An 11768-nucleotide genomic window follows, 5' to 3' on the forward strand; every position below is an offset into this window, starting at 1 on the left:
TATATATTATATAATTTATAAAATGAAAGGTATGAATATATTTTATTAATAAATACGACTTAGTGCAACTCGGTGTATAGAAAACCTAGAACATATTCACACACAGACACTTGGATATGATACTGCAACTCAAAATTTGATGTTTGTTTGTTAAGAAACCACGTTTACTACTATTTCTTATTTTTGAAGCTATATGGTTAATGTCCTGATTATTTCTACTATATATCTGTTTTGTTGTTGAGAATAATAAATGCTAGAAAATGAAAGAAATTACAAGCTTCAAGTTGAAGATGATTATGGTCCTAAAAGAATTTATGGGTAAATGTCCTGAGCGGCTACATTTACATTAGTGTTCTTCACGACTGTCAAGCCTTGAATTACACTCCCCAGAAGCAAAAGGTTTCTAAGTTTCAACCTTTTTTTTTTTTTAATTTGTCTTGTATTTATTTTTATAATTTTCATGTCATTACGACCATCAAGGAGGGCATCTTCCCTGGTTCTTAAGGTTCTTGGTCTTCTTTCATGACCATACTGGGATGATTTTACATCACTAAATGCAGTTTTGGAAGCAGCTGATATCTTATTAACAACAATTTAATTGCTTGAACAATGGCAGAAATAAGTGGGTCTATTGCAGCAGTTGAATCAAGCGCGATAGATATAAGTTCAACCAACTCTCCGCGAGCAAAGGCATCATCAATGGATCCAAAGAATGTAGCTTGCTGTGAAGAAAGGAGCAAGTCACTCCGAGCTAGATACATTTATGCCATAATCTTCTTCATAATCAACCTTACTGCCTGGTTCATTCGAGATTATGGACACAGTGTGTTCCCTCCAACCTACTGTGAGTCAAGTTTTCCCTTTCTATGGATCCTTTGAGACAAAGTATATGGATACCTTGACTGTATTATCAAAAATAAAAACATGGTTCCTTTTATTTTGAGCACATATATATTCCCTGTTGAACCCTTAGAATTTCTACTAAAAATATTGAATGGAAAATATTGTCTGACAGATAAAGAAGCTTGTGGAACCACAGGACATGATTGTTTTCACACATTGGGAGTTCTCCGTGTGAGTTTAGGATGTTTCGTATCTTCCTATTAACACTGCATATATATATATATATATATTTATATATGTACATATATATAGTTATGGTATGTTATCGTGGACTTTTCATTTTATCTGAAGTTCTTGTGTGTCTGAAACATACATGGATACATATTAAGTTTTTTTAACCAATATATGTATTATACACACACTTAGATTCATTGTTTACATTCCAAACTCTGGAAATTGTGTTCCTTGACATTCATTTCAGATATTTTTCTTTCTCATGTTTCTTACCACATTTATTGCAAGAAAATTATATGAAGCTTGCAGTAAATGGCACTCAGGATGGTGGAAGCTGAAGTTCTTCCTATTGCTTGCATCAATGGTGGTACCCTTCTTCATCCCTCCAGGTTTTATTCACATCTATGGTAAGTTAGCTTTGAAACCCGAATTTAAGAACTCGAAACTTTAAGCATGTTAATATGGCTCTGCGCACCGGTGCTCGACTTGAACATCGTGATCATAAGAGTAGCTATCTAAAACTACAGAGTTAAGGACCTTGTTTTCTCCCTCTTGCAGGAGAAGTCGCTCGTGTCGGTGCAGGGTATTCTTTGTACTTTCAATCTTTAATTTCACAGCTTTTCATTATATGATTTTCATCAGTCTCAAATTTTAATCTTATTAACTATATGATGCTAAATGTAATATAAAGTTACAAATAGTTGGCATAATTTGCTTTAACTCACGCTTTAGCTTTTTAAGTATGAGATTAAGTATGCTTTGCTGCTTATCTGATATAGGATTTTTCTGCTTCTGCAACTTATAAGTGTAATTGAGTTTATCAGATGGTGGAATAAGTACTGGTCACCTGATGAGCAAAGTAACCAAAGGTATACATACATACATACATACATACAGTCATACATACATACATACTTTCTGATGAATCATTTTCTTCATTTCCTTCAGGAGCTGCTCCATTGCATTATTTACCTCAACAGTGTTTTATGGTGTTTCCATATGTGGAATTGTGTCTATGTACTATTTTTACGCCCCAAGACCAGCATGTTCTCTCAACATATTCTTCATCACATGGACTGCCCTTCTGCTCATAGTTATGATGGTTATATCCTTGCATTCAAAGGTGTATATATATATATTTTCTTTGGAATATCATTCATTGCCACCTGAGAATTTTTTTTCAGCACTTTCTTGAGATTTTCATGTATCTGGAAGGTTGCTGGAGGATCAAATTCCTATATCCAATGTCAGAGTATGTGTTGGGCACGAGTACTAAACAAGGGTATTTTAGAAAAAAAAAAGAAGAAATATCTTAGTAACATAGCATTTTTGTTGTATCTCTATGGGTAAATTTTGGGCCATCATCCACTGCAAGTGACAAAATGAAGCATACAAATTCTACCAAATATGACTGCTAGGGAAGTGGTAACTTTTTTTAATTACTGTGAAGTTAAATCATAACATCATGGAATGCAGGTTAATAGAGGTCTATTATCTTCAGGAATTATGGCTTCTTATGTTGTTTTCCTCTGTTGGTCTGCCATTAGAAGGTTTGAATTTGATCCCATATTTTTAACCTGCTGCATTGAATTGAGTTTTAGCAGTTATTGCTAACTATGAAGGGCTAAACTTAGGAAAATGTTTAAAATTTTGTTTTAACTGCATATCTCAGCTAGTAGAGTACGTATTATATACCCTATAATATTTCTATTCGGATAATTATTTTATACACTGTCAATAGAATAAAAATTTCACAAATTTCACAAACGGATATAAGATGTTATATATGTGTTTTTTTGTTGAATTTTTTTTTGCAAGATATATTACAGCCTTTTAACTTTGCTTATGAAATTTTTATTTCACTAACAATGTATAGAATAATTATCCTATGGACTCTAGTAAGAGTGCCACATATGTGTCCAATACAATTGGGTTTAATTTTTTTCTAAATTTTTCTTGTACTGGAAGAGAGTTTAGAGGATAATTTCCTCATATGCACGTCCAAAAACGTATAAGATGCAAATATCAATCACGAATACTATTAAAAAAAATTCAGAGTTACATAAATTGTAACTCATCTCCTTGCAAGAAGTCATTTTCTCCTACATTGTGACCCCTTTTTTCACCTTTTCAATGTCCAATTATTAAAGGTTAAATTAACAAGTAACTTGTGAATACTGGTTTTTCTTTATTTATTTTAGGTCTCAAATAGTATAATATGCTTCGGGTTTCTTTATATATACATTCCTTCATGCACTAATATGATGTGCCTTAAGAAATTAACAAAAGAAGTGACTTTTGGTTCCACCACATGGCTTTTTCAGTGAACCAGTAGATGAAAAATGTAATGTACAAAAGCCAGATAACGGGAAATTCGATTGGACCACCGTACTTGTAAGAGTTTCCCATTCTTTCTTCACAACTTTGGGTAGCGTATGCGTTTATATATAGCACTGCTTTATGAATTACATTTCCCAGAGTTTTGTAGTAACTTGTCTTCACTTCATTTGCAGGGGTTTCTGATTGCAATAGGTGCTATTGTCATGGCAACCTTTTCAACAGGGATCGACTCCAAATCATTTCAGGTAACAAATGACTCTTTATATTATATCGATAAAATGATAATACCATATCAAAGTCTAAATTCTTTCAGATTTTTTAAATTTGTCAGGTGATAAACCTCTTTTAACGTAATTGTTTTGTACCCTTTTTTTTTCAGTTTAACAAAAATAACGTTAAACTAGAGGATGATATACGTTACAACTATGGATTTTTCCACATGATATTCTCTTTGGGGGCCATGTACTTTGCAATGTTATTCATCAGTTGGAATTTGAATGACTCAGCAACCGAGTAAAATATTTCACTCCCAATATACTAAATAAATAATTAATTATCCTATATATTTATAGTTACTTTACAATTAATCTCAGATGGAGCATTGATGTTGGTTGGGCAAGTGCAGGCGTTAAAATCATCAACGAGTGGGTGGCAGCCACCATATACAGTAAGTGAATTCAAATCCATTATTTACTGCTGTTAAATCAACTTTTAAAGATAATTTTACAATTAAACATATAAACCACATGGAGAAATAAGAAAATCTTTTTAGGGGTAGAAATTAAATTATAATTTTTATTATAGTAAAAATATAGTTTTTAAAGGATTAAATTAAAATTTTATCATTTTTAAGGGGACCAAAGTGTAATTTTAATTTTATTAATTTAAAATAACAAAATAAAAAAAGTTTCAGGGAACTGAGCTCTACAAAACCCTAATTATTTTATTGCGATTTTTAGGTCGTAACTATAATTAACTATGCAGACTAATATTTATCCTCTAATTTATACAGCGTGGAAGTTGGTTAGCCCCGTTGTGAAGCAATATAGGGTAGTGAACAATGAGCAGACCATGCAGCCTTGATTTTGTTCTGCTATTAAAGAAAAGTATGTCAAATTTAAAATTATTACGATTTACACTTGTTTCAAGTTATTATTCTATTAGTTGTACGAACAAGACGAGAAAGCAAAACAAAGTAGTTCATACGAGACTTTATAAAGAGAGAAAAAATTAACCCAATAAATTTATTAATGCAGTTCGGATTTCCCAAGCTTATGTTTGCAAAGCTATGCTTAAAAAATGATTTTTATTCAACAATTTATCAGTACATTTATTGGTTTAAGCTCAATCTATCCCTTACAATGAATAATTGTAGCCTTAAAATCTAACTCAAATTGTCACAATCACTTCCCACAAACCTCACAATATAAAACACATAACTCTACATAATAACGAGCTCTAAAATTCTCAAGAAAAGCACTCAAATAAGTCCAATTCTATTTAGGGTAAATATGATCTCCTACTTGAATTAAATCGTACCAACAATTCTATTTAAAGTAAATATGATCGGTAAATAAGTCTTCTATTTGAATTAAATCCGACCAGTAGCTCATCCTTTAGAACAATAAAATAATCTAATTTAAATCCTTCAACCAGAACAGAATTAAAACTCTTTTAAATTTAATTTTCTTCTACATAAAAACATAGGCAATACGTCTACAAGTCATAGTTACAATTGCGAACAAAAATAAGGTATACTTTAATTGCTTTTAAACTTGTTGTTACAACAAAATATAGGTTATTCAATAGTCTTGATTATTCATTATTAGTACTATTATTGTTTTAAAGATATTAAAGAAGTGGAAAGCTAGGTAGCTAAGTTTGAAACCCAAAGCGAACTTATTGCATACCAAACTAAAATGAGGTTCAACTTCATTCATAGACTTCTCATGAAACTAATGGTTGCAAATATCTCCCCTCCAACACAAACACCCCCCCCACCCCAATTTGACCACTTGCATTTCCCAATGTCTTCTTTTCAGAAATCTATTTCTATTGCTATAAGACATTTAAAAGCAGATAAAAATAAATAAAGAGATTGGTTGGGCTTTAATCCCCTCCAATCCCCCTTTACAGATTACCATTTCATCATAAGTAGTAGGCATTGCCACCCAAGCTAACCTTTTTTTTGGGGTCATATTTATGGATGTCATTTTTTCCCAATCCCAATTTTTTTAATCAATCAACCCCCTCCTTATTTTATAGACTGTTCGAATCATTTTCTATATTTAAATATAAGGCTCTCCTTTTTGCATGCGAAGTTGGAGACAGATATAAAGAATGAAAAGTGAGATGGCTTTTGGGGTTACAGTTATAGATAGTGTGGGGGTATTTTGCACGCTTTGCTTTTGCATTTGCACTCACTTTTTCCATCTTTGCGTCTATAAAGCCAGCAGTGCTGTGATGCTGTCCCACCCACAAACCAAAAGAACAATAAATGCCCAATACATGATCTTCTAAACATAGCAAATGTAACAAAAAAAACCCACTTTCCATTTTCAAATCTGTAATGCATTGTTTTGGGGTTTCTTTTCCCTGTTTGTTATTATAAACATCCAACCATACAACTTGGAAATGTGAGTTGAGATAATATTTATATTTCGTTCAAAATTATAAAAAATAATATTGAAAGAGGAAATATTAAATAGAATATGATGAAGGCAGAATGCTTGTGAATTGTGAGGGAAGTGTTTTTACAAGCACTTTTCCATCAAGTTGATGGTATGGGACCATGAGTGTTGGTGGAAGGAAGCTACAATTTTTTTTCAATGGTAAGCAGTAAGCACATACATCTTTTATTTATTTTTCTTCAGTGTTGACGTTCTAGCATTCTGCATTTATTTATTTTTAATATTGTGTTCAATTGTAAGCAGCAAACACACAGTCTTTTATTTTTATTCATTATTGACGTTCTACCATTAATTCTTCATTTATTTGTTTTCAATATTATGCTTGTGGATAGAAAAACAACTTCAATCTCACATACAATTACACTGGGTACTTTGGTGTATGATTTTTTATATGTCCATATCTCTCTTAGCTTTGCCTGGTGAAGCTTCGCCCACACCAAGCATTAGCTCTCCTTGGACCGGTATCTCGCTGGTACCATGAATTTGCATGGGTAACACGTGTAGCTTTATTATAAATTTGGGTAAAAGTATCACAAAATCTACTGTATTATATTTTGAATTACACTTTAATCTCTCTATTTAAAAAATAGGTAAGTTAGTCATTGTAAGTAAAACAACTCCTATGTTAAAATTGCACTGTTAAATATTTATTTTGGTATTTATATATAAGGTATAATAATAAACTTAACCTCAATTTTTACAAATTTATTCAATTTGACCACTACTAGTTTTGGAAATAAATTATAATCTTTTTAAACTAATAAGACTAAAAGGCAAAAAGACCTTAATAACAAATTAAAAAAACCAATTAAGCTCTTTTAATATTTAAAATTACTAAAATCATAAAATTAACCTATCTTATTAAAAAATTAAATTATATTTTTATTAAAATAACAATATCGACCAAATAATTTAGTCGCTGTAATTTATAGAAGGAATGTTTATGTTTATTATTATTATTTATATGTGTTTATTCATTTTATTCTCTTTTTTAATTATTATTATCAGTCTTTTAAAAAAATTATTTTGTAATTATTGAACTAACCAATCTATTTCTTACAACATTGGATAAAATCCGTAAATCCTATCTTTACCAATTTATCTAAACCCTGCTTAAATGTTTAAGTAAATTTTTATAATGTTTTTCACATAAAATTTAAAATATGAGATAGAAATAAATACATGGCATAAAAATATAAGTGTAACATAAAATGAGAAACATAATTAAATATAATAAAAATAGGAGAAGTAACAAAATTATACATTAACTTTTATTCAATGTGCAATTTGATACATGAATTTTATTTTGTGTAATTATACACTTGAAACTTTAATTATGGTTTAAATGTATACATAAAACTTTAATTTTAATTCAATTGTATACATATAAAATAAATAAATACATTAAATTATTATATATTAATAAGTATATTTATTTATCTATGCAATATGTAGATGTAAAATTGTGTTATATCGATAATGGTTATAATTTATGAAAGTTGAATCAAATTAAAATGTTATATATAAAATTGTACAAAATTGAAATTTATAATTTTGAAATTTATAAAAAAATACTACGTGACCTAAACACCGAGTACTATATCAAAATGTATATTAAAAAATTATTAATGTATCCTACACAAATAGATTATACCATGGTACCAAACTATTTAATTAGTCCAAACCCTTTAAAACTATAGTTTTAGCCATTATTTCCTGTTATCCGAAAATTGAGGTTAGTTTTCAATCTTACGTCTTCTTAATTAAAGCTTAAAATTGATTATGATGTTTTTTTAATAGGGTTGTGGTTATTTTATTAATTTATTTAATTAAATTTACATTAATCCATAGTTACTTACTTCATATATTTTCTTGTTAAGAAAAAACAAAAAGTTAAATAGATAAGATGATATACAAGGTGGTAAAATATTTAAGATGGTTTGAAGAAAAGTCAATTGAGTTTTAGCTCGATTAGTATGAGTATTGTTGTTAATGCAGGAAGATGTGGGTTTGAGTGTACTGAAGCGCATTATCCTCCTATTTATAAATTAAAGATAATCTATAAGTAGTTCTAAAAATTATATTAAAAAAAAGTAAATATAATCATAACTTCTATTCAATTTTAAATTTACACAAAGTATGCACATGCTAAATTCTCCAAGTTTTTAAAAATGAGTCCCCTTTGATCCTCTGATCAAATTATTATTTTACAAAATTGATTTTGTTAGCATTAAAGGTTACGTGACATGCACATGAAGATTTGGTTGACAATTGACGTTTTGGGTCATGTCTTTTTATATTGTAAATATAAAATTAAATAATCATCAAGGATTAGTTTAAAAGATTAAGAATTGAAATTGAATTATTCGGAGATTAAGGACAAAATTGAAACAAAAAAAAGATAAACAGGCTTACCTACAAGTCAAGTCTTTAATTTTTTTAATTTATCTAGGATTATTTGATTCACCAATAAAAGTTGATATTTTTAAGTTAGTTTAAAATTTGAGTCTTTTAAATAAAAAATACACTAAAAGAGCTTGATCAATTTAAGGATCCTACTTAGCTTAATATCAAATTTACTCAAGTTTAATGTGGTTACCAAATATCGGATGCTCTTAAAAAAATTTACATAGAATTTACGTGTTTGATTATAATATTTCAATTCATCTCATATCACGTTATTTACCGTAATGATTTAATTCACCACTTATTAAAAGTAATATAGAATTTTATAAATTTTACATATTAATAATTTATTCTATATAATTTTGACTTATTCGTATATTTGCTTCAGGCTCGTTTTATTTCTCATGACATCATATATTTTAATTATTTTTATTTTATTATGAGATATATCACTTCACATAATATTTTTATAATCTATATTATTAATAAAACTCTTGACTGAGTTGATCTCACTAGTTAATCGGATATTGATGACTAATATATCCTATTATTAAATGACATTATTATTTTGATGGTCTTTTCATAATTTTTATAGTTTCAAAATAAAAGAATTAAAATTAATATATCTACAAATTGAACCTGTGTTCAATTACGTGTAAATACTTATTTTCTCTAATTTAAAAGTTGAGAAAAATTATAAGTAAAAATAAAATTATATTAAAATATATTTTAATAATTTAAATTTATTTACTTAAAATTAAATTAGTATACCTATTATACGTTACTGCAACTGTTGGTATAATAAATTTCAAGTTGAATTTTGATACGTTACACGAAGGTCTATGTGCCAACTCGAATTTAGAGATTCGGTGATTAAAGAAATTTGAGCGTGTTGACTATTGGTCAAAACTCCATAGATCCAATCCTAGCAAGTTCTAAATAAGTTTTCTTCTTTTACTACTAAAATAACAAGTTTTTGTCAAAATTTTTTTATTACTGAGTTTAATTCTTATTCTTTATTTTAATTAATTTTAGTTTTTGTACTTTTTGAAATTTAAAATTTCAAACTCAATTCAGATGATAATTGTTAAATTTGTTACATTTAATTTAGTTGTTTCTAAAATCTTATATGATAAATATATTATTACGCGTGTAATGTCATGTCAACTTTCTATTTTCACTAATACTCAAAAAAAAAATCATTGTAGCTAATGATTCTAATGGCTATCGTTCAAGCCAAAACTAGAATTTTAAAAGTATACAAGCTACAAATGATTAAATTAGAGAATGTAATCTAGTTGAAGCTGTCGAACCCCCTCAATAGGTTAGTGTTGTCCTCGACCTATAACATATTTTTAACAGAATAATTAATTTGCTCTTTAATTTAATGTACATAGACTAATTTGTCTATTTTTTAGTACAGAGAACAAAATACAATTTAATACTTAATACAAGAATTTCCATAGTATTTTTACCTTAAAAATTCAATATAAATTTACCTATTTTCATGACATTATTTACCATGAAAAATTATTTAACGAAATTAAAATTTTACTTAGAATTGAATAATCTTATTAATAATAAAAGCATTTACAATTGAAAGTAGATATAGTGAATACCCATACTTATTTTTCATTTGTAAAGTTTTTAAAATTGTAATTTTATATATTAGAAGGATTCATTTATATCAATGTAAAATTTACATATTCGAGATTTTTGTATAAAGTATCTTAGTGATATATGTAAAATATCTATGACATATAAATTATAAATTAAGGATGAGAGGTTATCGATATTGAACTCTAGAATTGATCTCAATCAAAGTTTTTAAGAATAAGTCAAACCGATTAGATTATCGATTCTTGATTTAATCGATCCAATCGGTTTGTCCGATTTAATCAAATAAATTATTAAAAATCATAAACATTAAAATAAAATAACAAAAATCAATTCAACTAAATTTGAGTGGTTTACAACACAACCTATTTAACCTTTATCTCCGAACTAATACCCAATTTGTTACTAATCCGGTCAGCTAGTTTAGTTTGATTTGAAATTAATACAAGTTATTTACGAGATTAGTCTACATAAATCCGAATTTAATATGATAGAAATTTGGTAAATAAAATAATATGGAAGAACTTTAAAATTGCTTTATTTTAGACCTGAGTCACTCATGAGTCATGACCCTAGTCAACAGCCCGATGTTTTGAGAATTGTTTGTTAGTTTTTAATTTGTGGTGAATCTCAACATAAAGTTTCTTAAGAAAGTAAACAATCTTTTATAGAGTTTTAGGGGAAACCATTGTAAATCAATCTCGAGAATGAAAGCTGAATCTGCCCAACAAATCTTGAAATTTGCATTTGGGAATTAGGATTTTTTCCTCCTTATAAGCAAAAAATGTAAGTAAAGGTCAAATATTGCCTACTAAAGTTAAGATTTGATAGAGAATTCTATAGTGGGGATGAGCCGACCCTGTAATTAAAAATATTAATAAACCATAAATCGTAATTAAAATTTTTAATTTAAATAACATGTGATTTCATATAAGTTTATTTTGATATAGTTTAAACAACTAGTTGGTTAGTATTCATACACATAGGACATACCCACATCATGTAGATTTTCATTTGCTTCCTTAGAGGCTCAAACTATTCACGAGATTTCATATAATTATTATCTATTAGCTATTATTATGTTTAAGTGTTTGGGTTGATGTCATCTTTGATCATGTTACTAAAATCTACTCATTTTTAATATGTAATAGATGTTATTTTGAGTATAATTTTATCTTTTCATATAATTTTTTAAGAAATACAGATATCTATAATGGACTCTAACTGAAACTATTTCAATCAAAATTATTTTTGTTATTATATATATTTTATTGTAATTGCTTCTTCTTAGAAATATTATATTTAAATATTGAAAATTTAAGATACACAGGTGAAAAATTGAAGTCTAGTCTAAGCCTAACAATTTCACCTTTCCAATTTGCATGATTAGTTTTAAGAAGATCAAAATAAAAAACCAACAAAAATAAGGATAAAGATAAATCAGCTGAATGCTGCTGATGTCACCCATTTTGTGGGTCCAAATCCTGAGATTGGTAGGCCCCTTTTGTCTGCATCTTTTCCACTTACTTCCTAGCCCCGTCATCTGCTCTATGAGTATTATTTTATCTCTAAACAAAAAAAAAAAGGCAAAAGTTCACTAACCACACTCTAATTTTCTCTCGAGGTTTAATTACATAA

General features: G+C 28.2%; 1 protein-coding gene across 4 annotated transcripts; it reads left to right on the forward strand.

The window, feature by feature from the left end:
• The first annotated feature begins 246 nt into the window (after positions 1–246).
• LOC105800343 (uncharacterized) lies at positions 247–4687 on the forward strand. 4 transcript variants are annotated; one of them, XM_052620558.1, is made up of 13 exons: positions 247–399; positions 617–844; positions 1016–1092; positions 1325–1484; positions 1636–1669; positions 1857–1946; positions 2026–2200; positions 2554–2627; positions 3402–3471; positions 3591–3662; positions 3797–3930; positions 4011–4084; positions 4430–4687. In XM_052620558.1, the coding sequence occupies exons 2-13, from the start codon at positions 700–702 to the stop codon at positions 4498–4500; spliced, it is 1176 nt and encodes a 391-aa protein (XP_052476518.1). In that variant the 5' UTR covers positions 247–399; positions 617–699; the 3' UTR covers positions 4501–4687. The 4 variants fall into 4 exon arrangements, with proteins under 4 accessions (XP_052476518.1, XP_052476519.1, XP_012486863.1 ...); XM_052620559.1 differs by having other exon boundaries at positions 386–505; XM_012631409.2 differs by lacking the exon at positions 247–399 and having other exon boundaries at positions 517–844; positions 1636–1660.
• Positions 4688–11768: the final 7081 nt, after the last annotated feature.

Source organism: Gossypium raimondii, chromosome 9, assembly GCF_025698545.1.
Source record: "Gossypium raimondii isolate GPD5lz chromosome 9, ASM2569854v1, whole genome shotgun sequence".
Classification (NCBI taxonomy): Eukaryota; Viridiplantae; Streptophyta; class Magnoliopsida; order Malvales; family Malvaceae; genus Gossypium; species Gossypium raimondii.

Coding starts and splice junctions, on each gene's coding strand:
- LOC105800343 (XM_052620557.1), top strand. CDS start 610: ATGGCAGAAATAAGTGGGTCTATTGCAGCAGTTGAATCAAGCGCGATA. Junction 3,472..3,590: donor TCGATTGGACCACCGTACTT/GTAAGAGTTTCC, acceptor CTTCATTTGCAG/GGGTTTCTGATTGCAATAGG. Junction 4,085..4,429: donor GGTGGCAGCCACCATATACA/GTAAGTGAATTC, acceptor TAATTTATACAG/CGTGGAAGTTGGTTAGCCCC.